The sequence below is a fragment of the Haemorhous mexicanus genome, chromosome 29 (genome assembly GCF_027477595.1).
Source record: "Haemorhous mexicanus isolate bHaeMex1 chromosome 29, bHaeMex1.pri, whole genome shotgun sequence".
NCBI classification, from domain to species: Eukaryota; Metazoa; Chordata; class Aves; order Passeriformes; family Fringillidae; genus Haemorhous; species Haemorhous mexicanus.
The window spans coordinates 1,234,499-1,261,373 of NC_082369.1; the positions used below are offsets into that span (position 1 = coordinate 1,234,499).

General features: G+C 39.2%; 1 protein-coding gene across 6 annotated transcripts in view; it reads right to left on the minus strand.

The window, feature by feature from the left end:
* The window catches only part of EPS15L1 (epidermal growth factor receptor pathway substrate 15 like 1), a 46,046-nt gene extending 20,676 nt beyond the window's left edge, over positions 1 to 25,370 (minus strand). For 2 of the 6 annotated variants that reach the window (XM_059869993.1, XM_059869997.1), the window contains exons 1-23: positions 25,259 to 25,370; positions 20,953 to 20,994; positions 20,649 to 20,738; positions 20,362 to 20,409; positions 19,598 to 19,693; positions 18,910 to 18,972; positions 17,961 to 18,086; positions 16,400 to 16,459; positions 15,829 to 16,065; positions 15,118 to 15,275; positions 14,508 to 14,664; positions 13,713 to 13,775; positions 12,124 to 12,209; positions 11,692 to 11,764; positions 11,023 to 11,184; positions 10,023 to 10,220; positions 9,607 to 9,771; positions 7,577 to 7,703; positions 7,410 to 7,460; positions 6,885 to 7,021; positions 5,795 to 5,855; positions 5,369 to 5,451; positions 3,735 to 3,867 (exon numbers count right to left, since the gene is read on the minus strand). In XM_059869993.1, coding sequence (XP_059725976.1) covers positions 3,735 to 3,867; positions 5,369 to 5,451; positions 5,795 to 5,855; positions 6,885 to 7,021; positions 7,410 to 7,460; positions 7,577 to 7,703; positions 9,607 to 9,771; positions 10,023 to 10,220; positions 11,023 to 11,184; positions 11,692 to 11,764; positions 12,124 to 12,209; positions 13,713 to 13,775; positions 14,508 to 14,664; positions 15,118 to 15,275; positions 15,829 to 16,065; positions 16,400 to 16,459; positions 17,961 to 18,086; positions 18,910 to 18,972; positions 19,598 to 19,693; positions 20,362 to 20,409; positions 20,649 to 20,738; positions 20,953 to 20,994; positions 25,259 to 25,288 — 2,446 coding nt within the window. In that variant the 5' untranslated portion in view covers positions 25,289 to 25,370. The other 4 variants (XM_059869994.1, XM_059869996.1, XM_059869995.1 and 1 more) reach the window with 4 other exon arrangements.
* Positions 25,371 to 26,875: the final 1,505 nt, after the last annotated feature.

Sequence of the window (26,875 nt, forward strand, 5' to 3'; positions counted from 1 at the left end):
GTGATGACACACAGTTGGGAGGAGCTGTTGACTCCCTTGAAGGCAGAGATGGGCTGCACAGAGATCTTGACAAAGGAAAGGGCTGGGCAATCCCCAGCTTAACATGTGAAGTGCCAAATCCTGTCCCTGTGCCAGGGCAGCCCTGGATGCAGGGACAGACTGGGGAATGAGAGGATGGGGACCAGTCATGTGGAAAGGGACCAGGGAGTCTGTGGTTGGTGTAAGTTGGATCTGAGTCACCAGTGTGCCCCAGCAGCCCCAAGTGTCACCATGTTCTGGAAGGCACCAGGCCTAGCATCACCAGCCCAACAAGGGATGGGATTCTCCCATTCTGCTCTGCACTGTGGTGGCCACACCTCAAGTGCTGGGAACACTTGGGGCATCACAAGATCAGAAGGATCCAAAGCTGTTGGAGAGTGCCCAAAGGAGGGACAAAGAGCTGGGGAAGGGGCTGAGGAGCAGCTGAGGGCACTTGGCTCCTTCAGCTGGAGCACAGGAGACAGAGGGGAGGCTCCTGGGGGGCTGCAGCTCCTCCCCAAGGGAGGCACAGGGCCGGGGGCTGAGCTCTGGGACAGGGACAGGGGGCCAGGAAGGGCTGGAGCTGGGCCAGGGCTTGGCATGGAGCTCAGGGCAAGGTTCTTCCCCCCGAGGGTGCTGGGCACTGCCCAGGCTCCCCAGGGCAGGGGTCACACCCTAAAGGCTGTCAGAGCTCAAAAAGTGCTTGGACAACGCTTTCAGAGGGTGAGATTGTTGGGGTATCCTGTGCAGGGCCACCAGTTTGGCTCCACGATCCTTACGGGTCCCTTCCAACTCAGGACATGCCATGATTTTAAGTGTTTTCCTGATCCTGTGCTCAGCTGCAAGGGTTTGCTCTGTTTGCTCTTTGTCTTCATGAAGGAATGAGACTTGATGTCAAACTCCTCATTCATCTGGACAAAACAGAGACCCATGGGCAAAGTGAGAACTGCGGCACACTTTGGTCCAGGACATAGTGCAATCCCTCAGTGGGATATCAGACAATGTTTGCATGTCACATGCAAAAGCTTTACAGAAAGAAAAGCACCAAATCAGGGCTAATCAGGAACAACCCCTAGTGGATCCTGTTTAGTTTCCACTATCATAAGCCTGAGAAATCAGACAGCTTCCAATGTTCTGCAAAAGTATTTATATTTTCTACTTGAGTGCAGAGGTTTGAGGACAAGCAAAGTTTCCTTTTAGAGCTTTTTGCACCCGCCTACCAAAATGCAACCAAACCACAAAAGTTTATCAATATTAAACCCCCCCCAACAGAAAGAACAGTTTTACTAAAAAGCGTACAATAGAAAGGCAAATTACAGGTTTGTCTGGTAATAATTAGCGTTTATTTGTCCTTCAGCAAGATCTTTATCACTTGTTTTTTAATTAAAGAGACCAGTAAGAAAGGTAAGAAACAACGGAAGCTTCTTGTCTGTTGTTTGTTTGCTGAGGCCATTCTAACACACGTTTTATGCCTCTATCTCTTGCTACAATCACACTTTATTACTATATAATTTCTCATGCTTTAAGTAACCACTGAAGATTGCCTTAGTTGTGGAAGGAAGGGAGGAGTAGAACTGCATAAACACACAAGGCTCATTTGCTTTAAAAAAAACCCTGTTGTTTCCTCCTTAGCCTATTTTATCATAACAACATTTGGTTTTGGTAGTGTGGAACCTCACAAATACTGTATCTCCCTAGAAGGGGGGAAGGGACACACTTAAACCATTTTTAACCAACTGATTAAGGCTGAGTGCACATGTCTGAATAAAAAGAAATTAATACAGCTGAATATTCCCCAAATTCCTCAAAAGAGGAAATGAGGACACAGAAACCCAAAAACGCTCAAGTAGGTGAGTCAGTACTCACCTTTCCTGCTACTATTACACTGCATTTGCTAAGAGTAATCATGTTTCTAACAAGAAATAGAAAGAAACCACATATAGGAGATTACATGGGTATATCTAGTATTTATTGGAATCATCCAACTTTACATAGGCCCTGTTAACTGTAAAATATTTTACGTAGATATTTTTTTGAAAGATGGCCATTTGCATTCTTTCCTTGAAAACCAAATAAAGAAAAATAACATCATGCACAATGTGAAATAAGATTCCCTTCAGCTTTTCTATTTCTTCTTTTATTCATGTCTGTCCTAGTGACTGATATTTGTCAACATGACACATTACGTGGGGGTTTTTTTAATTACTGAAAACTCATTAGTAGAGTAGTAGAAAATACACAAAGCGAGCATAGAACAAACTGTTTCAAAGGCTTTTCCACAATCCTAGAGCATTTCCTGACAACTTTACATCCATCCATACAAAAAGCCTCTCATTTGTTGCTTTCAGGGTTTTCGGGTGCACCATAATCCCTTAAGCAATAAAATCACAGCAACAGGAACAAACTAATACTGCTGCAATGGTCTGCTCGTAAGTCTACTATGTGAAATGGAATCTTTCATGCCTTGGATCAATTTATGGGATAGGTAATGACATTAAGGATACCTTGGTATCCTTAATGCACTTTTCACATTATCCTAGGAGTTTGTTCTAGAAAAACTGGTTTGCAAAACCAGCCAGATCAACAATACCTGTCACAAACTGGCTGCCTGCTCTGCTCCAAAATGCACCAGCAGAAAGGCAGAGAACCCACACACTGCAGAGACATTAATGATGGATCTGTTCTTTTTGTACTATGCTTCCTAACACTGTCTGTGGATATATAAATACATGATGATCAATGTATTTAGTGCACAATTCTGTGCCTATCCATAAGCAGCATCTAGCTTCTGTTGTTTTTTTGAGCCAACTGAAAGTTCCCTCTTGATATCAACTGAACACTACCATTGTTATTAAAAGGAGACTTGAAACTACATGGCTTCAGTTCTTTAAACAGTTTCACTGATAGATGAATATCTTGAAAACAGCTACAGGGAGAACAGAAATTGAAGGTCCACTGAGAGAGATCTTATTTTCAATTCACGAGATTTATATATCTCCCAGATTTCCATAAATTATGGACTCGAAGCAGGAACAAAGCCATATATATTTAGAAAGTGTTTTCTTTTTAATTCACACAGTAATGTGCAAATGCAAGAATGATCCTCCCTGGACCGACAGATCAGGACAGGTCTAACTGTGTACCCTGATCTTATTAGTGCCTAGTGGCAGATGCCTCTGGAAGCACATCAAAACAAGATAAAGATGCAGCCATAGTCATACTGCCTTGCTACTCAGCAACAAAGGAGCTGGAGCCAGTTTTTTGGCTTTTGGGACACCCTGTTGTCTCTGTTTCTTCTGAGAATTATCTAAAGGTTTTTTTAAGACTATTTAAACTTTTTTGCATTCACCATATTCTCCGGCAAATATAGAAATAAATCCTGAATTTAGATTACCATATAAAAACAAACCTCTTTATTTTAAAGATGCCATTTACTAATCTTATATGTTGCCTACTTAGAAAATACAGGGGGTTTTCCCCTGTTTTTTCCCGCCACATGTGATTTTATAGATCTGTAATAGCACTCTCATCATCTGTTTTCCACTTTGAAGAGTTTCAGTCTGATTTACTGATAATTTTGTCAATTTACCAATAACTTCACATCTTCTTCCATGGTTGAAATATAAGACAGATAGTAGACTGTCAACTTGCTCTTATATCCAGCAATACACTGTAAATTGAAAGAAGCAGCTTTTAAAAGAAGAAAACCTCCTTACCACTGGGTGGCTTGGGTCGTGGAGGGACATTTTTCTTGGGTGGTAATGCTGGTGTGTCTGATTTGCTTTTGAAAGGGTCATCTGTGAATCCTGCCCCTCCAAAAGAGGAGGCAAAGGGGTCTGAAGGTACTGACTACATGAGAAAAAAGAAAAGAAAAGGGATGTAAGCACACTGGAGAATACCTGTGGTTTCATGAAGCTACAGGTTAAGTCAAGTAAAAGCATTAATTTCAAAACCTGAGGGCAGATGTACAGAATTGTAAGTGGTGTAGGAGGCTAATGCTCAATGACAGAGGTAAGATTCCATAAACATTCAAAGACCTTATGCTCTTAATCATTTAAGTACTTCTAGAACTTTTAGTCCTAGCAAAAAAGTTGATGAGGGAATAAAAGGAAGTAAAACTTTACTCTTTACTATTTGGCAATGAACAGTCATACCACAGCCTGACCTTCACTCTAATAAACAGAACCATGACAGAACCTGGAAAAACAGTGCAGAAGGGATAACTTTATTCCAAACTTTTCTGAAGTTACACATAGGTATTTGACTTTTTAGTCAAAACCTTAGGGAATATCCAAAAGCATGTGTTTAAATCTTCCTATATTCAGACAGCTTTTCTAAAGGACTCTCCTACCGATTAAGAAGCACACAGGTATTGTGCCATGCAGGGAAATTTATCATTGTGAAATGAAGAAAGAGGAGTTTTGTGAAAAAGGTAAAAATTGCAGTCAAACCTTTGCTAAAATATCTACCTCAAGCCAGCCGTGTCTACTGGTAAAGGCTGTTGCCATCTAGTGGAGAGCTAAAACCCTCCCCAAAATAGTAAAAGTTAGGAAAGGAAAAAAACAACCAAGAAATGTAATTAGTCAAAATGAAATGATAACTTATTTTATTTTTAACATTTACTCCACAGTGTTCAAGTGTTACTGTAGAACTAATGTATGGAGTTGGGCACCGAGTTAACTAAATTCCAAACTTCACCTCAAGAAAGCAGACCAAGACCTATCCAGTTATCCATTTTTTTCATGTGTGTCCTGAAACTTTTTCTTCATCTGCTATTTAAAATGACCAGAAATTGCACACTTAAAACATGGGAGAGACTGACTGACCGTAAGAGTGGAGTAAGGTTAGGTTACATTTATTTAGTAGCATAGTATTTTGTTAAAAGTTGGACTCGATCTTAGAGGCCTTATCCAAACAATGACTTTATGGTAAGCTTAGAAACAAGTCAGGATACTTACTATGAAGTAACCAAGAAGCAAATCCCTTCTTAGGAATTTGCAAAATTACTCCTTAGGACTTAGATGAAGACTGGACACTAAAATATATTAATATCTGCAACAACTACCTCTTCTTACAAGTTAAAACTAGATGTTAACTTATTTTCATGATCTGGTAATTGAAAATATTTGTGAAAAATTTATTTACCCCTACTGAATCTACCAGTCTTAGTAAGACTTTGCCATATCTGACATGGTTGGAAAATTCTTTGCTATATAGCCGGTGAGGCTGACTGGAAGAAAATGAACAAAACCAGATTGTCAGCTAAAAAGTTACAATCATATCACACTCTTTTAGAAAGTGTCTTTACCTACATTTTTTAAAGGCCAGTTGCCTTCCTTTTAACCTTTACCTTTGACATCTGACTGAAGTCTGCAAATCCCTCACCACCACTGAAAGCACCACTTCCAAATGGATCCAGTGTTCCAAATGGATCTGGAACAGATATGCAGAAAGAAGTTATTTTGAATAATACTTAAGAATTACAAGGAATGCTTGGTGGTGCCAATGAAGCACAAAACTAGGCAGGTGGTATTTTGACCTGCCACGAGATGTTCAAAGAGAATTCCAAAAAACAATAGGTTTTCTACCAGTTGTTTGGAGGGAAAATATGAGAAGAAAACAGTGAGATATATAGTGCCACAAAGACAGCCTTCACGAAGTGTGACAAGACCATGGCACTTTTTGCCAATGGTTCACAAGACTCTTTATGCTCAACTCTTATATTTGATTCTTCATTCATAAAAAGATACCTCATTATAAAATGTTTACTTCTTACCTGGACCTTTTGAAGAGATACTGGAAGATGTAAAAGGATCAGTGCTTTCAAAAGGGTCAGGCTAAATAAGAACATACACACATAATTATTTTTCTGCTGGACTGTGCACTTACCATTTCATGCCTATCAAAATCTCTTGCTTTAAGACAAATAGTTTCCAGTTTCAGACCACTCTATTCAGTGGACAGAGTAGGATAAAATCAACTCATTATATGAAATTTACATTATTAGTGCATTTGGCTTATGACTAGTATTGACACTAACAGTTACCTACAAATGAGAAGCATATTCTAGTGAAATATATGCAACATTAGTTACCAGGGCAAAACATGAAAATACACCCACAAGTGTTTAGTCTTTAAGCAACAGACAGAATATTCGAGTCATGCATTTTTATCATTAATAATGCAGAGAGGCTGTATACTGCTTCTTTATAAACAAATGGTTTTTACAGCTGCTCTTTAGTTTGACAAGTCAGCTTTTATTTAAGTACAATCCTATACTGCAAGACAAACTAACTTCCCACAGACTGAAACTGGTCTTGGGTAGCAACACTCAATGAACTGCATAAAAATGAGGAAAATACTAATAAAAACAAAACAAAAAAACCATACTCCCTCCCCAAACAAGCACCCATATGTACATCAGGACACTTTAGAACTGCAACTACGGCTATAACAAGTGTGTTCTGTGCAGTCCCGCCACTGTGCTGGCTCCAGAGTCTGCTGAGGGCCCAGGAATCCTTTAGTCACAGCAGTTCCTCCATCTCATTCACTATGTGACTGCAGAAATCTATGGGATGGAGGGAATGGTGGGAATGAGTAGGTGCTGCTGCTTTGAAATTCCCAACAGAGAGGAAAAATATCCACCTAAATGTACCTTCATGGTGAATGTACCTCATTATCATGGAACCAGAGAGAACACTGCTGATTGCCTAAACAATACACACTTACATCTCAAGAATACAATTAATGATACTTCATCAGTTAGGAAAAAAGTATTTTGTGTTATTTCACTCCTTCTAGCTTTGAGACAATAAACCTGTCGATAGTAAAGAAATCTATTAGGTGTAGATTTAAAAATTACTGACCTTTGAGGGTAAAGTGGGGTTTTTTGTGAACGGATCTGAGGTAAATGGGTCACTCTTCACCTGTTTCTTGAAGAAATCCTCAGGGGCAGAAGTACGAAATGGGTCGCTTTCCTTAAAGGGATCTCCTCCAAAGGGATCTAGAAGGAGCATGAAAAGGTAAATACAATGTAGCACTAGTGTGTCTATAAAGAACATTCTATATTTGACCTCACACTCACTGATACAATTTTTCTTACACGAACACAATGTTTTGATAAATCTGATAGACTTCCAGAGATCTCTCTGCAGAGGGTATTACTAAGTTTGAACATGTTAAATGAAGCTTTCAGACTTAGAGAGTTACACAATTCTCATTTAACATATTGATTCTGAATGCACACCCTGTTGGGTTTCTATGCTCCCACATGCAAACCAAAAATCTCAAGCCAGGGAAAACCTTTATGCTTCCTTCGTGTTTGTAAATCTTTGTGTTTGACTACAAATCGTTTATACCACACCTGTCCTCTCATTAAAATGGGCTATTACCTGCTGGAGCAGGTGGCTGTTCTGCAAAAGGATCATGCTGGAATGGGTCACCTATGCAGAAGAGAAAAACAATTTGTTTTATCTACTATTTAGCAAGGTAAGTTTGTGAAAATATTATTTACTCAACAATTAATCTTCAAGGTCCTAGATAAGCACTTGTCACTTACTGCCTTTGAAGGGGTCTGCTCCCTTAAATGGATCCGATTTGAAAGGATCTTCTGACTGGAATGGGTCTGTATGCAATTCTTGTGTATTATTGGTAAACATCAAGGCTTTATTCTTAAATGGATCATCCTAAAAATTAAAAGGAGAAACATCACAACAGCTTGTCATGATAAAAATAAAAATACCCAGTTACCCATTAAGCAGAAATTGCATGCTATCTTGGTCCCTGATTAACAGTCTTTAAAATTACTTCCTAAAGAACTTTCTGAATATGTGACTTCTAAGTAGAACTAATTACACAGCAGAAGGAAATGTGTATCCCAAGGCTACACAGAACACCAAAAGATAACAGTACGGTAGCAATTAAATGTTATACTGTTGCCCATATTAATATATGCAACTCTCAAAATACTTTAATAACAAAAGCAAACCAACCCCAAACATCACACTATCAAAAAATTCTCCGCCATTATAGCTCAGCTTCAGGTAAGACACTTATTTAAAAAGAAAGGATACAAAAATAATCAGTGGACTACAAATAAAACAAATTACTACCGAGTAGTCAGATACTAGATTGCTTCTTGTTAGTTCATCTTTGAGCTTAAAGCTCCAAATACTGATTTCCCATGATAAAGCACTTCATGCAGAAGAGTCACCCCAACATTTTGATGACAAGAGCTTTCTCAGCAGAGGCCAAATCTACATTTGTCAAGTTGCAGAAAATAGCCTGCATGAACAAGCAGCAAACTGAAGTTATGAAACCTCTTCATGACATTCATCTGAATGATACCCCTGGCTTGGGTCTAATTTGGAGGTCTCTGATGAAACACCGAGTGCAGACAGCACCTGCACAGCAGAATTCCAGGGACATTGGAAGCCATCACAGCATAAGGAATATCCTGAAATAATTACCCACTTACATGGCCCCCAACACCAGAAAGAGACAGGATTTCTTTCATCCTTTACAAGATGCAAATGAAAACATCCTAATTAATACTTCTCAGAACAGCAGGAGGGAGGTGGGGACAGAAGGAAGAGGAAGGAAGAATTGAGAAACAGGAAAGTGGCACAATGGTTTAAAAAAATTGCTATGAACATAGACTGGTGTTTTCTGCCAGTAAGTGGCTCCTAGGTTTTGCAAGAAAACATCTGGAAGTTTTCACTGGAAATTAAATATATTTATGCAAGCCATGCAAGCACAGAAACTAAGCACTAAAGTGTTTTAAGACCTTTAGTACATGTTTCTCAATGTACTGTCTTTATCTACACTGTTCTTCTTTTGAGCAGTTCGTTTTTACAGAGCAAGTGTAAAGTACTGCATAAAGGCAGCAATGCCTGGTAAATATTTACTAACACATTATATATTCAACTTCATACTAAACCCATAGCAAATACTCTGCTTACAACAGTAAACATGTTTCCATAGTGAGGAAAGGCCACATAGATGTGCAAGCAGAATCAAACAAGTATGCAACTTTCATCTTGTCATATTTAAGACAAGAAATAGGGTTAAAAAAAAGAAGAAAATTCTTGTGTTTTAGAGGAATAGTTAATACCCAAATCAACATTACATACCCAAAACATATTGACTCGAAAAATGTTTAAGAACTTGAAAGATTTTATGATTTGGGAAAAAAATGCTGATTAAATAAAAACATAATAAGTGAGAAAGATGATCCTGAAATTATTTAAGCAAAAGAGAACCATCCTTTCAGAAAGGGAATACGAGATGTGTAATAAATATAGCTCAAAGTAAAGCAGAAATCTGTAAAGCTTCCTTTGGAAATAAGGAAATACACGATAAAGGAAAATTTACAGCAAAAGAAGATTTCACCTTGATAAGCTGAAGAAGAAAAAAAATGGAACACTAAACTGGAAATAAAGCCCCATCTCTGTCCTGAGACTGAACATGTGACAGGTCACAAATCCACAAGACCATGTGCCAAATACCAGCTAAACAATACTTCAGATAAGATGCAAGTCAGAAGCTTAATTAGTGTAAAATACACTAAATGACAGGATTTTTTTTTACCACAGCTCCGTAATTGCTTCTTTCTGTCTGCCCAAGGCCTTCACTCATGTCTGCTAAATTTGTCAGACTCCCACCATGAATCCCATTGAGAGCTTCATTGTATTCTTCAATGCTCTTATTCATTTCCTGATGGCTCTCTTGCAGCTGAGAGAGTTTACTTCTTGCCTGAGAGGGAAAAATGTTTTAGCATGTTACTTAAGAACACTGTCATTCTTACAGTCCCCTTAAACACTGGTGCCTGACAGTTGCATTTTATCCCCAACAGAACTGAATGCTTCCTGACTCAAACCAGGAATTTACCTACTAAACACCAGTCAAAAAGGCTTATTTCATGAACCAGGACTTTTTCCTCCTCTGAAAAATAATTTTCCAACTCATTTCAAGAAGCAAAAAATTGTATAGAGTACAGTGAATACCTGGTTTATTTCTTCCTGGGTTGATTTTAAAGATTTGATTATTGTTTCAAGCTGCACTTTTCCAGCCTGGATACTCTGCTCTAGCTGAGTCTCTTCTTGCTGGAGGCGATTCAGCTCTGCTTTTGCTCTATTAAGGTCATCTTCCTGTAATTTTAAATCTGATTCCTGAGACTGAATCTGCATTTTTAGTGATGAAATCTGAAACAGTAGAAAAATCAAAGTGAAATTTGGAATAAATAGGACTTATTAAATGGTGAATTTACAATAAGTAATAGAAAGTGGTACAGCAACCTATCAACTACTAAGGAAAATCTTTAGAACTTAATATGAAGAAATGCATGCTGCTTCTGCTGTTGCACAAAATCCTTGATAAAAGCACATTCAATAAAACCTAGAAATACTATTTTAAATCAGAGAAATACCCCACTATTTATAAAGGTAATCAAAAGCTGTTTCCTAGATGTTCATCTTCAGAACTTGGTCCCATTCAAACATTTATCAAGTAGTTTAATGTTGATTTTAAGAGTTAAAATTACAGAGTTGTTTACAACCTTCCTTATACACTTTTTTCTGCGACTTCCTTACACAGGAAGTTTCTACCATAAGGTAACATCCTATTTCCATCGGCAATTGCATCCACCTGAAAACTCAATCCTGATGACATTCAGAGTGATCAAAACCAGCACCACTGCCACAGACTGTCTCATGGGTTAAAACTACTGATTTTCAACTGCCCTATTAGGCTGAATAAATGTTTGATATATCCTCAGAACAACAATTCCTGTAGAAAGGGACCCCTGGAGATCATAGAGCTCAACCCGATGATCTTTATGACCTTTACAGAAGGTATTAAGGATGGTAAAATCTTTTCTTGGGCCACTGCATTTGCGTAAAAATTGTTATTTGTGGTAAAAAGAAAGTTTATTCATTAAATAAACAGAATTTCCCTCAATAGAAAACATTTTACTCTTGAGCCGGTCCAAAATTAACATCCACTTACCACCTGTGTTTCTTCCTGGCATTTCTGCCTTACATCATTCAGCATATCTTTCAGTTTGGCTTTCTGCTGGTCCATCTCATCCAGGCGGTCTTGGGCATCTTGTTTTTGAGCCTCCAGCTCTTGCAAGTTACTTGTTTCCCTATCCAAATCGTTTTGCAGCTCCTGAAGAAAATTCCACAACTTGTAACGCATATTTAGCTGTTGTCTTAAGGAAGCATCAGCCACAGACAAAGAACTTAACAAAATTCAGAATATTTTCTATATCATATAGGCTACACTCTGCATTGGCCTATTTTGTTTCTGCAGGAACTTCTGTAAGACATCAGGAAATAAATCACTGCTCACAAGAAGGAAAAGGGACTGTGACACACAGCACATTGCATTGAGTTATCCTAATTATCAAAACCAATCTCTCCAAACACCAATTTCCTCAATTACATGTTAGTTAAACACTAACAAAAAAAGACATTCAAATTGTTCACATATACTATGCTTATATTAGCCAGCATCAGATGAAAACACTCTGATGGAGAAGAGTAAAATAAATCTTTTTCTGCCAGTTAGAGGAAAATCCCAAGAAAGAAAGTGACAGAACAACAGAAAAAAATCCTATATTGCTACATATTACTTAGATTAACATGAAAACTACTGATGATAAGCAGTTTTTACCTGAACTTCATTGGTTTTCTGTCTGATTGATTCTTCCTTTTCCCTAATGTCCTGCTCCAGAGAATATTTTTCTCTGTCAGATAAACAAGAACATGTATTTGTGATTAGTTAAATAACACAACACACATGTAAAAATCAATTAAATATTAGTCTGGAAACACAATGCAGACAAAAATGCCAGCCTCTATTCTCAAGTATTCTTTAAAGAAGAAGAAGTTCATTGGTATCAATTATTCCTTGAAAAATGCCATCTGTGCCCATCATCAATCTTCTCAAGTCACCTGATAGACCTGTAGGGTACCACTGGGAAATTCATCACCAATTACAGCAACGAATAATGACAAAATGACTAAGAGAAAATAAACCGACACATCAGTACTACAGACTTAGGTGCTCTACACCAAGACAGTGTTAACAGTCCACAACTATTACCTCTGCAGCTGTGCAATTTCTTGACTAATATCATCCAGCTCCTTCACCCCTGTAAATTCTCCTGATCCAACAGAACTTGCACTATCCTGTTAATAATGAAACAATCTATTAAAATGTCAAGTAGTAACAAAGCTCTTCCTTTAACAAAGGCTGAGGACAAAGGTGGGATACAAAATCCTCATTATTTGCATTTGCAAAATTCCATAAGAGACATCAAATTACTCTGTAACAAGCAAGGAACATGCCACACAATTCTACCCCTGAGACAGGAGAATTTTTAATATGCCTGTTTAACTGAACGCACAGCAATGAAAGGAAAGGCACAATGCCAACAAGGAAATTGCAGAAATGGCAGAAATGGTAGAATTAAAATTCAAAACCTAAAACTTAGTTCTGCTCTAGTCAATAGTAAAGTTTACAGAGGACATAATGAAATCAGATTGTAATTCCAGTCTTCTAGAGCCCTGTCACAAATTAAAGGCAATTTTTGCAATTATACCCCATTTTCTGTAGGTTGTTTCTACATTCATTCAAGCAGAGATCAGGGAAGATACAGAGGGCATCCCCTGCCTTCTAGATAAGCTAAGAAAGGATGTCAGCGTTACGTACAAAACTGGTTGTTATTGTTATTATAAAAAGGATTGCTCTTTGACAAAAAGCTCACCACAACTGAGCAAAAACTGCAGCACTGAACTCACTGCTAGTCTGACAAACCAGGAGACCTACAATTTTTATATAGCGTTTCAAAGAGAAGAATGCAGAGTTTGCCTGCTTCACTCACTTTCGAGACAGCTGTGATAACCACAGAAAGCTTGGCTTTATTAAACATTAAAAAACAAACAAGAACTCAACCAACAAGCCAAGACCAGCAGAGTAAGATTGTAAATGTGACATTTTTGTGGAAACAATAGGTGAATATGCAGTTTAAATAATTTAATTAAAGTCCTCACTTTTGGGGGATCCTTTTTTTGGTAATATGCCATTAAATAATCACAAATAACAACAACAAATTCTTCCAGCAAATCAAAAATCACTTTTATACTGTCAGGCCAGATACAGACTTGCTGGGAGACCTGTACTGAATGCTGGACAGGATCACAGCCACGTGTCTCCCAATATGACTATGAAATAAATTAAAATGAGCTGCTGCACTGATTAGGATAAGAGTCACTTAAAGCTCACAGAAGCATACAGTTTCTTTTCTTTACACTCAGCTAAACACATACTCTATGGAAAAAAAATCAATTAACTGAAAATAGCAGGAAGATTAAAGCTCTCACACCAAGATGTATTTACTGCTCAAAGCTGCAGAGGACTAGTCCAGGAGTAATTTCAACAGCACTGAGCTGCCTGTTCCAGGAACCTCCTGCCAGATCAATACATCTCCAGTTGTTGAAGGAAGGAATATCACCAGGCTGGCAGCCAGTGCTGGGCACTTCACATTGCTGTGACATTATCACCACACCAAGAGCAAGTGGCACAGAACTCAAGAGCAAAGGCAGGCAAAGGTGTAGAAATAAAAACTTTTTTGAAGTTAAAAAAAGCAAACATTAGAAATGTGCATTCCTTTGGACACTGCAATTACTCACACGCCGCATTTCTGTTAGTGCTGAGATCTCAGTTCCTACAGGGGCCAAGTAACCTGATAGAGTCTATAGGAAAAGGATATAGGAAAAACTTTAGGAGGATCATAGCAACAGCAATAATTAAAATAAATAGAGTTCCAAAGGTTTCTGGTTAGGGAAAGCAATAGAAGTAAAGAAAAGCACAGTATAATTTATAGAAAAGGTGAATGTAGTGACATGACAGACATAACTCTTTAATTCAGTTTCAGAAGTGCACTGACATGCTATCAAGGAAAGAAACAAAGCAGGGTCAGCAAAGGATCAGATGCTCCAGTAAAGTGGTATTAGCAGTGATGGATACAGGACTGTGGACTGCTACAAAGGATGAATCTCAGAAACTAGGAAGTCATCACTCCTCATTTAGCCATTAAAAAATTTTATGTTTCCATGGGAGGAATATGGTGCTGATCACAAACAGAGACATGCTGCTCAACCAGCTTTTAATATTTGCTGTTACAAGTTCCCTGACTCAACCTTCTGTATGACAAAGGATTATTCTTTATGGTATATGTTTTTCCAGCATTATTACTCCTTGGTTTATGGAGTATTTTACTGCATTTTTCTTCACCTGCTATCTTGGTTGTTAAAAAATTAGCTATATTTTCAAATGTTATAAGAATTTTGTAAGAGGAGATAAGAAAAAATATTGGCAATTCTTTATCATAATACTAAAAAAACCCCACACAAAATTCACACTCAAAGCCCATTACTTTTAAAGCACCTAAGCTCAGTGTTATCTACAACAAATTGCTGACTTACCTGGATGGGTGTGTTTCTGTCTGAGGGAGGGATCATATCTGGAGTTAACACTTGTGGAGGATCAATCCCTTTGCTGACCTTCTGCTGAATGAGATACATGGCGAGTGCAAACTGGTCTTTGCTGAGCTTTCCCATCTGTCTCGTGTCGGCCAAAGACCTGTTAAAAAAAATATCATACTTACAGACAAAAAAATCTTATTTCTGCTCTACTAAAAAGCCTGAAATACATATATACACGTAATTTCTTTTTGGTTCATCCTCATCAGAGCTTACTTACTCTAGTCAGATTTCCATAAACAGTGCAGTATTTTATTACACATATTTGACCAAACAGAGTAGTGTTAGTCTGTGAAAATATTTAGAGCACTAGAACTTCAAAAGACAATCACAATTCACAGACTGACCTATTTCCCGTGCTCCCAGAAAAGCAAAGGGAGTATTTATTTCTCCCTTAGTTTCCATATAGTCCACCTATTGTAGTATGTGGACAAGTAAAAGAAGTTGGGGTTTTTTGTTTGCTTCTGGTGTCTTTTTAATGTTAGGATCACATTCTGAATCTGACTTCCCAGACCAGCAAGCTACAAAAATACAGCTAGTACAGAATTCTTACCATATATGTGCTAAGAGATTCTGAGATAGACCTGAATGCATAAAAATGTCCTTTACTTCTTGGCCACTCACAAATCCATCCATGTCTGTGTCTGTTTTTAAGAAAATTTCATCATATCGCACTTTTTCCGACACTGGTACCACCCAATTAACAGCTGGCTGCAAAACAAAGGTTGGCATTTCAAAAGAACAGAAATAGTCTTTATGAACACACTAAGCATATATGACATTATCTAGAGCTAGATGTGCTGAACATCTTGCATACTCCAGTCTGACTAGTAAATAAGTATTTTCACTGCATGTTTTAACTTCACACTTTTTATCTGAAAAAAACCACTGATAAACAGCTATTCATCAGTTGAAAAGCATTAATTCTTTGGAAATACAGACCCAATTAGGCATATAAAGTCCTCACGCTAATAGCAGGAGATTTATAAGTAGATTAATGATTTCTTTGGTGTTAAAGCAGATACACAAACAAAACCTCTCCATGGTTCCACTTTCTACATAAAGTGAAAATTCCCCCTAAGATTTGCTACCTCGTGGTCACTGATTAAAATTCACCCAATGTTCTTCCAAGTCTTACCATTCTCATTTCACCCTCTTCACCCAAATCATCCGAACACATGAGGCAGAAATCAAAAAATGTATTTATTTTTCCTACAGCTTACAAATACTCAAATCTACAAAAATAAGAAACAAAGACATGTACCGGTGCTGGTTTGATGCTGTGCTTAGGAGACAAGCTCCCTATGCTGTTCAGACTGGTGCCACTGCCATGGGATGGGGTGGAACGGAGGCTGTCTTTTGGGGGAGGACTTGCAGGGAGAACAGGAACTGCACCAGGAAAGACTGATGTCTTCTTTCTTTTCGAAGGTGGTATGAGAGAAGGGGGCAATTGTGAAGGAACTGACTCTTTCTCAAGAGCTCTATAAACCAAATGCATTGCCTGCAAAGGCAAAAAGGTCAGATAACATTCACAATTATTAGAAAAAGCAACAAGATCTTCCTGTGTCAGTCACTTACATATTAGTAAAACAAAGAAAGTAAGACTAGAAATGTAAACCAGAGCAATTAATTTTGAACGTAATTCCAACAAGTTTAATCTTGACACAGGCAAGAGTCAGTAGGTGGACTTGAGGAAGGTCGTTAAATAGCTCCATGTGAACGACTTAGATTAGAATAGTTGACTGTAGTACAGAAAGCTGCAAAGCTCTTGAGAAAGAAATCAGCTATTTGCTTTGACAGACTAGACAGTGAATTGAGAATTTAAAGCAACCTACCACAGCAAATTCATCCTTGTCCAGGTGACCATCTTTATCAATATCACTGAGATCCCAGACCTACAGCAATTAAGATGAAAAAATGATTTGCAGACCAAGTTACACTTTATGTGTTCACTGTATTAACATGCCCTCTAAAGACTCCTCATAGATTTTGGTGAAGATCATATTAATTATACTACCTATCTAAAAATTCTCTGATGAAAAAGACTGGATTAGAGCACTGGCCACATTAATCAATACTGGCTCTAACAAATTCTAGCTGCAAATTCAGAGAGGTTTTTCATCTTTCTATGATGCAATTACAGAGCCACCAAGCTGAGTAAAAGCATTTAGAGGTGGCTTTCAGAACTGCCCAGAGGGTGTGGGCTAGCAGACCATTCAAATTCCTCACAAGAAAATTCAACAGAAAATTCAATACATCTCTCATTCCTATTTCATTCCTAGATAATTAGGGTTTTCTACTAAAAACTAAAACTATGTGCAACTCCCTCTGGCCCCCTAATTTCCTGTTGGAAAGAATTTAAGCATTTATCAATGTTTAATTTAGTTCATTATTAGGTGAGGCAAATCAATGAAACTTGCAGGAGATTTAGAGAGGTACAAAACTTTGTGAACTCCAACACAGCGCTGTTTAATCATCAATATGACCTGGGGACAGTGGAGTCCACAAAAAGCCAAGACTTGAGGCTCAATTGTGAGAACTCTGCTTTATCACTGGACCCTTGACAAATTTAAGCTCCTTGATTAGACCTTTCTCCATTTCTTCGGTGCCTTATCTCGTCCACAAATTTTTCTGGAAGAGGAAAAAGCTTCCTGCATTTCTATTGTGACAATAACAAGATAAAATCTGAAGCCTTTCAAGACTTCACAATACTCAAGTACAGAATTAAAACAAATCATACTTAGATTTTGTAGATAATACAGAGCAAGAGGCACTTCTTCCTGAAGAGATAAAAGTATGTAACACAGATAGAACTCTGACACAGAATGTACTCAAAATATCAATATGCAAAGCATTAAAGAACGTGTTTTTAATGGAGGCAGAAAAATACTTAAGTTTTGCTTCCCTTGTAAATATACAATGGATAGACAAAACTCAGACCTTGAAACTATTCATAAACACACATGAAAGAAAAACCAACTTGACAATTTGCACTATGAATAAGGGAAGATGTTTTAAGGTATTCTCCTGTACTAACAGAGGATGGATTTAATGGTATATCTAATAACTCGTATTTGTAAAAATGATGAAACAGCTGAATCTAATGTCCTAACAGCTATTATGATTCAGGAAAGCTTTTCCTTGTTTTTAAACAACCAAAATCAAATTTCCACTTGTAAATGAACAGAGAGGCAATGAAGCCAATCTACTCTAGGGTTGAAATTACTACTCTTATTTCTAAGTGGAAGACTTCAGAGTCTTAATGTTCCTGCTTTATAGCTTGCACATGATGCAAAATCTCAGCCAAAACCTGATCTCTGTTGATAAATTACATTTTTAACATTGCAATTACAAGAAGCTAAATAGAGAGTAGCTAAATCTAAACAACTTACTTACCCTTCCGAGGATATCAAGAGGTAGCTTTGAATTCATCAGTACTGGTTTTACTTTGTCTCCTGAAAGTAAACCATTTACTGGCAAAAGGCTTTCAAAAATACCATCAAACTTTGCTTTTTCTTCCACCTAGTTGGTAAGAAATAGTCTGAATAAGTAAAAAAGTGTGTCTGTGTGAGTAATGAAAATGAGATCTTGCAAGAAATAAAGACTGGTCAGTCATGTATTCATCTTAAATTTCCAAGCTTTCTGGCAAGTGCCACTGAACTGTATTTAAATGTAAACCCACAGAGAAAGCTTTGAAATTACGCTCCTAAATCTAAAGGTTATGACAGCTTGGAGATTTTACCATGCAGCAGACAAGGTGAGCTTCTGCTTTAAAGTATCTTTGATAAACTCTATAGAATTAAAACTTATTCTTCCCATTTTAAAGTACATATAACTGCAAGTTTTTTTATTAAATTTCTACCTTTTGGAAATGTTTGGAGTTGAAAATTACCTAAATATAAACATCCCCACATAGGCATCAAAAGTTATTTTTTCCAAATTATATATATTGCTTGTATCATTGAATACTAATTCGAAACTAGGAACTCAAGCTTTAAATTAACAGTTCAGACTGGATGTGGTGAAACGCTTTGCTGTTCCCAGTGGGGTTCCTTTATACAAACAAAGTGCCTAATTGTAGGATTCTGGAAGAAATCCAGGCAGAAGATTAAAATTCATTTTCTTAAAAACATCCCACCAGTGGCTGTCAAAGGGTTGTTTAATACTTATTCCATATCTAAAACTACACCTTGGTGTTCTCTATTGTGCACAGGTTTGCACAGAAAGGGAGGACTTCTGAAATAGGAAATACATTTGATACAAATTTCTCTCACTGGGAAAATTACATACAGGAAAAATATTTACTTCTAAAAAATGGATTGAATGTGTTCTCTTTTACACTTACCCTAACAGCCCAGTGAGTCTCTGTGGGGGGTGGTGTGATCAGCAAAGGACTGCTAGTGTCATGCTAAAAATGAGAAATTTTTTTATTTTTATATATATAAAAATAGATAAATATACATACTTCTGCCTCTAGTACTTATTAATTGCACTAAGTCTGAGATGGTTATAGACATGAAGCTTAACTACATTGAGGAAAATAGGCTGCACGTGTACCTAAATAGAAGTTACTCTCATTTTATAGCATTACAGTACTTGAGTAAGGACATCCAACAGATGCATTCAGTGTCCAAACACAGAACCAATACAAACCAAAGAGGTTCTGCAGCAGCTAGCGCAAGGCAAAGCTGCAGCAATGCCTTTTACTACTCATTCTTGCTAAGCCAGCCCCGAAATAATCTTTTTTGTTTCCTTTTTTTAAATTAATTAAGAGTTTAGCCACATCAGCTTCCTGACCAAGCTGACCAGACTTAAACTCACTCTGGTTTTGCAGTCCAGGAAGGGGCTGGTTTCTTGTCACTCAGCATGACAAGACTGCGGCAGCCCTGGCTGCTGTGCCCTAAGGAGCTGTTTGACAGCAGCCTGAAGTCCCAGAACCATGACATTTATGGAATACAATATCATTCCAATGTTCCAACTGAAGCCTCAATTCTCATACAACACATACCTGCATGTAGGTGGATACTACTTACAAATTTAGGAGGTGGCACAGTCAAATTCAGACTGCTCAGGTTTACATCGTGGCCATTCTGAGCACATGCTACAAGGCGCAACGCAACGTAGAAACCCTACAAACAATCGTGTTGTCTATTAAAAACCGGTTTCAATCGCAAAAAATAACCCACCTACCACTTTTACTAACACTATATATGTGCAACTCAGTAAAAAGAAAACCCCACATGTACAGCCCCATAATGGCAACCACCCCTTTGCTTTTAAGGATGAGTCCAGAAAAACTTTACAGTAACAGGAAACAAAGAGGAGAAAACTGCAAGTTAGTTTTTATGAAGAACTCTCTCCTAATTACAATACAACAGTTTTTCTTTAAAATGAGCAATGTTTTGAAAGAGTTCATTTGTATCTACAAGTAATTTGCTATTTGGTATTCCAAGCCACTTCTAGTAAAAATGCTAAATTTTTTCATGCACAAAAGTCTTCTAAAATCAAATCATAGTTTTCATTTGTGGCTCAATGACTGTGTACCTACACAGTACACACACCAATTATTTACAAAACAAAAGAGATACAGAAAATTAGAACCAAACTTCTCCCGCAGCCTCACTGAGTAATACACTTGGATATGAGCAGTCCTGGGGAAAAAAACTCATCTTGTAAGCAAAACTCAACCCTGAAAAAGATAAAGATAACTACTAGTGGTACCAGGGCTTGATTGAAACAAGGCTAATCTGGGAAAGTTAATACAGGAAGTCTTCATTTACCTGTTTACTTCATTTACCTGTTTATCTAAGTATCCTTTACCCTCTGGGTCAGCCAAATCCCATATCTGTGGAGATACAAAATAAAAGCTGCTGTGAATTTCAAAGAAAACTTAGCTCAACAGCTCCTACTGTACCTCTTCTTAAAGAGTTCATTCAGCTTTCAAGTAATGACAAACAATGTTACTGAATTGTTGAGTTAAAAACAAAAACGTTACAGAAAAACCAAATTTTCTTTTTAAATTTTTCCTTTCACTTAAAAGAAGCGTAAAGACAACTACTGCATTATCCAATTCCTTCAACTTACTTTTCCAAGGATGATATCAGAGAGACCAGACTTTTTAAGAAACAGAGCAGCTTCACTTGCCCCAACTCTCCCTGTGTATGTTGGATCTACCTGAAGGAGAAAAATTAACATTTAATTGAAACGTGGCTGTTGTGAAAACAGATTTAAGAAATGCAATCTTGCCTCTAGGTCAAAAGGAGTTACAGAAATTGCATCACCACTCAGAATTCATAGAGTTTTAGCACTGCAATGGGGAAAAGAAAGAGAAGGGAATCTTGGGGAAGAAGAAACTGCACTTTATTTTTACTTCTTTTTAAGAACATACCTGTTTGTAATATGTTTCATAAATTGGATTCCCGGTAGAAAACTGAAACACAAGTAAGAAAACAGAATAAACAACAATCAGAATTTATAGGAAAAGAAACGTATAGCACTTTGCCTATTACTTCTATTGAGAACCTAAACTAGTGTGTTAATTTGCTGTGTTACACACTGGACACTTGAATTTTAAGCGTGGATAACAGCGATCCACCAAGACCACAGACTACTGTCATCTCTTAGAACTTCTCATTCATCAGGATTCCCACCTCTCCTCACACTTTTACTTAGTGACACTACATAGGAATAAGATTTTGAAGAACAGCTTTGAATTATTTGCCAAAGTATTTCAGATCTCAGTATGAGAAGGACTGATAACAAAGGCCCAGCTTTCAACAAAATGCTGACCTGACTACCTACTGCACCATATACATCCTTATTGAATATTTTCAGCAGACAATTACACACACACACACACATACACACACACACAGCCTGTGTTAACACATTTTCAAGACTAGGATCTTAAACTGAAACAGAGTAAACAAAAAACCAAACAAAAAAAGAACAACAAAAAAACCAACACCAAACCAACCAAACAAAAAAACCCCTAACCCAACCCAAAAACATATATACTAAAAGAATGGCAAATTAACAACTCTCACAATTCCCTGACAATGCTTTTGGAGGATTTCAACTTGGTGTAACCACTGCATTACACGAAAACTGCAGACCCAAGGAAAGCCCTGCCTTTTCAGTGTCCTAAACAAGCAGATCCCAGTTCCTCTTGCTGACATTCCAAGCAAATGGCAGCTGGAATGCCAAAAGATGCAGAAGCCCCAAATCCTATCTTCTTACAGGCCTCCTAGAGTTGCCACGGGAGTTCTAACCCTGTGCAGGTTATCCCTACACATTGCTCTCCTCAGCCTCAATGCCAACAGCAAAAGCAATCTGGTCAAAAACAGGTCAGTCCTTAGACCACTCAGAGGCCTTAAAAAGAAAGCAACAAAACAACTCAATAAAGATGTCAATGAGCAAAACAACAGAGATGTCATAAAACCTGCTTGGGATGACCACTCTCCACCTCCAGGACAGCAGTCAGACACCTGAAAAGGAGTATTTCACACTAAGTCCCATCACTGCTATCTCCTCTCCCAATGTCACCTTCTTCCTTGTTATCCTCATGGATTTCCAGATGTTCTGCTTACTCTGAGAGGAAGGAAGGCAGAAAGATGATGAAAGAAAAGACCAATCAAGAGCACAAAAATTTTATTTTACACCAAGAGGACCTTCTTATGAGTTTACAATAAACATGCTAAATCTTAATTTAAGGAGCTATCCATAATAACTAATTTCTCTGAACCGAGCACAAGCAAACACTGACTCTCTAAAGATTACAGGTCTATTTGAATAGAAAAATATGGCATTTTCAGAACAGTTTCCTAAGCATCTTGATCGTACTTCACTTACATCCATCAAAAAAATAAGCTGCTGCATTTTCCAACATCAGCACCCTCTGGAAGCTCTTGCTCTCCCTGACGGCAGACAGGATTTCAGAAGGATGTTCCAAACATAACTCATAAATCTGACTATTCTTTGTGCTGGCATGTAAACAATCAGCACATATAAGCATTGTGTTCCTGCCCAAGCAGGAAACACATCACTCAGAGAAAAGGTGGAAGTAGGAAATAGCCTGTTCCACTCTGAATAAAACCATGTTCTCAGCCAACTATCACCAAACTATGCATCTCTTGTTTATCAGAAAGCTCAGACACAAGAGTCAACCACCAACCACAAGCTCCTCTAACTGATGCAGCGAGTGACCTAGAGCATGCAGAGACTGGATTCGTACCAAGATAGAGAACAAACTGCTCCAGCAGCAGGACTGAATGATCTCATCCCATCACCAGACATTCCTGTCACCCCCATTTGATATTGTCAGCCATGACACGGAGCTGACTTACCTGGCAGAGGTGGCAGGAAGCCAGGGTGATGTGCTTCAATGCTGTGAAATTTCTTCTACAGCAAATTATTCCCCCAACCACTGCTGAAAAGCACCTCAAGATCAATTCTCTACTTGCAGAATTTTACAAAGATTCAGTCTTTCTGACCGATTTACCTAAATGACTGCATCTCTGTGATGAAGCAGACCAGACAAAATGGGTTCAAGTGATAAAAATAGCACAGCTCTCTATCTACCCATCACCACATGTGGTGACATCACCATCATTCAAGAGGATTCTGTAATTTGGTGACATCTGCTCACAAAGGACCAACCCTAGACTGTCAACACCGGCAGAGGCAAAAATGTTGAAGAGTGCACTGTTGACAATGTCAAAGCACAACCTGTTAGAGCCCTAGTGCCTTGTTGTTTAACCTCCAAGTTGACTTCCTGTTCAGAAGTCGAAGTCTTCAGCCTGCACACTGTGTTTGCACAGTGCACACGCATGGATATTGCTCCAAGTCCCTTAGTGCAGGTCTGGCAAAAAGGCACAAGTAAGCACCTGCCACCAGAACAATTAATTCCCTTTCCTGAAGTCATCTCGGGGTCACAAGGATCTCTGGATCACATTAATTATTTTAAATAAAGTATTATTATGATAAATGATTAATGATAAAATATTTTAAGCTGCTTGAATTACCCATACTCTTTGCAGCTCTTAATATATTGGTATCAATAGTCTTATTTTTTAGCTTTCTGAGTGGATACACCTCAATGTTACAACACACATACTCTCTCCTATTCTGTCTAATTCCATTTCTGGCTTTTACTCTAATTAACACACATCTCCTTAGTAATCACAAAACGGAGGCCATTAGAAGAGGAAGTTTATTACTTTAAAGGAAATTCTGTTTACAGCTAGATTAGCCTTGACAGTTCAATATACGAAAACAAGTTTTAGAACTACAATGCTTCCACTGAATTAGTTAGAAAATACTACATAAAAATAACTGATATGTTTACAGAATGTGGTCTTATATTTTGTAGCAAAAGAAATACTCTTGATGCCAGACTCAAAGATCAATGAGAATTTAAACTAGAGAAACTGGATTTCTAGAGTAATTATTTGATAATGATTTGATTTTTACCAATGTATTATTGAATTTCACAACTATAAACCCTTTCACATCCAGAGTTTATCTGACTTACATATTTTGCACCACATTAATCACTTGAAATTTTCTGATAACAGTTTGTGTTCACATGGATGTTTTCAAATATGTTCACTTAATCAAACCAATGTTAATTAGGACTCTTGCAAAACAGAAACTAAACAGCAGTACATGTTCTTAGTGAGACACACAGCAAGTTATGTTATCCAAGCACCACATAACTCCACTGCGAGACAAATTTTTAGAGTATCACAACTCAAAGATCATTATTAAAAGGAAATCGATATATTTAAATAATCTGAACTACTAATAGGAGTCATTCAGAATGTCTGACTGGCCTAGGTACAGTATAGAAAATAGTTCTGGTTTTAAGACATTGAAGGTAGTGGGGTGGTGTTGCTTTTCTTTTGCTTTGAAGCAAATAAGTACACGGACTCTCTTCGCATGGCTATGGAAAATAATAAACAGTGATCACACTGCTTAGGCTTGAAATATTTAGGTGAGAAATCAAATAAAAAAAACTTTTAACAACAGAAATCAAGCAAGGGATCTTAAGCATTCAACCAGAGCTGGAAACAGCCTCTCCCAGGGGTCAGGGATACGCGCCCTGTCCCTTGCCCTGCAGAAGCTTCTCCTCCTGACAGGCGAACACCTCTCGCTCATCTCTCAGGCCCCTCCCGGTGTCCCCGCTCCTCACGCACCTCCTGTACACCCCACACGGTCACGGCACACCGTCACAACAGCTCAGCAGTTCCAGGCGGCATCACCCCCCGGTACCAACAAGAAAACGGGGTGACGTGCCGAGCACCAAGCCCTGTCGCCTTCAAAGCCCCGGCCCACGGTAATCCCGGCGGCTCGGGGTGGGGAAGCGCCAGGAGACCCTCAGCCCCTCCCCAGGGACGCAGCTCCAGGGCCTCCATAAGGGGAGGGCGCCGGCGCAGCTTGTGGCCCCCCAGCAGCGCCCACCGCGGTCCCGGGGCACAGCGGGGACCGCTCGCCGCCCTTGCCCCGCCCGGGTCCCGCTCCCCGCCGCGCCCCGACCCTTATTCCCCGCGGGCCGTGCCCCTCCCGGCACAGGGCCTGCACCCGACGCCAATTCCAGCCCGGCTGCACCCGGCTACGACGCAGCCCCGCTGCCCCTCCCCGCGCCCGCCCCGGCCGCCGGTGCGGAGGGCCGCGCGTCCCCGGCAGCCCGGTACCTGCTGGCTGAGGGGGATGAGCGCCGCCATCTTCCTCCCGCTGGGTCGGGCCGCGGCCGGGGCGGAGCGAGGGGCGGGAGGCGGCGGCCGGGCCGGGCCGGGCCGGGCGGGCCCGAGGAGGCGGTGGCGGCGGCTGAGGAGGTGCTCGAGACCCGCCGGCCAGCGGCCGCGGCTTTATCGGGACTCGGCAGGCGCTCCTCGGCGGCAGTTACCGCTGCCCGCAGCGCTCCACGGAGTCATCCAGTCATTCGGAAGAGACTTCTCAGGTTAGTGAGTCCAACCTTTGACAGATCACCACCTTGTCAAACAGATCAGAGCACGTCCTGTCGCTCCTTAAACACCCCCAGGGTCGGGGACTTCACCACCACCCTGCCCAGCTCCCTGGGCAGCCACATAACCCCAAAACGAGCGAGGTTTGAATGGAGCACAGTGGGCCGCCGAGTCCCACGTCCCTGCTCCGGCAGGGCCATCCCAGAGCACGTGGCACAGGATTGTGTCCACACAGTTCTGGAATATCTCCAGTGAGGGATTGCAGTCTGTTCCAGTGCTCCGTCACTGCACAGCAAAGGCTTTTTCTCATATTCAGGTGGAACTTCTTGTCATCAGTTTCTGCCTGCTGCTTCTTGTCCCATTGCTGGGCCCCCTGGTCCATGCTCTGACCTTTCCCTGCAGACACTTGACAGACAGGGTTCCTCTCTATAACATATATTATAAATATCATTCCCCATTGCTCTCTCCCCTCCTGAGTCGTCTTTGCTTTCTAATTTTTTTTCTTCAGCTATTGCTCAAAGTATTTTTCCTCCACAGTCCTTTCTCTCTCCTGCTATTCCTCAGCCTACTTTACATTCATTTCCTTTTCAGGACCATGGGATTCTAATTTCATTTGTATGCATCAATAGTTTATCGATCAGATTAGACAAGGAATCTTTAAAATATGGAAATAAAGAATGAAAACACCCATGGGAATTTCACGTTCATTTCTCCCCGTGTTCCATCTCCAAAATCTTTTGCATAAACCTCAGCATCTGTTGTCGAGGAATTGTAAAAAAAATTGTGCCTTCCTCCTTCACTTTGGAAGGAAAACAGAAAAAAAAACCAAACAAGGAAGTCTGTTTTCTTCAGAGCCCTTGGATTACCCTTCCAATTTGGTTTCCATTTCCCCTAGGATGAACTACATATTTGGAATACAGTCAGGCAAAGACACTCACGGTGTTCCCCTAGCTAGGAGAAGGAAATTATTTATAAACTGTATAGAGGAATCTCAACTACAATATAATACCATTCTGCATTATTATGATTCTTCATCCCAAAATTCAGGTCCTCAGCACTAGTTCCGCCATGGGTTCAAGTTCATCCAAATCCTTTAAAAGACACAGGAAAATTAAGAAAGCAAAACCAGCTCACAGTTCAACAATATCAAAAAGAAATTAAATCATCCACTAACACAGAATAAGGAGAGCAGTTTACCTCAGGTCTGATATAGATCGTCAGTTTGGTCATTCAGATCATAAATTTGTATTCAGTCATCCCAGTCTCTGGGCTTCTTTGATCATTAATTTTCCTCAGTGGTAAACAATCTAAATAATCTTGTGCATTGCCAGATGCATTTTTTAATCA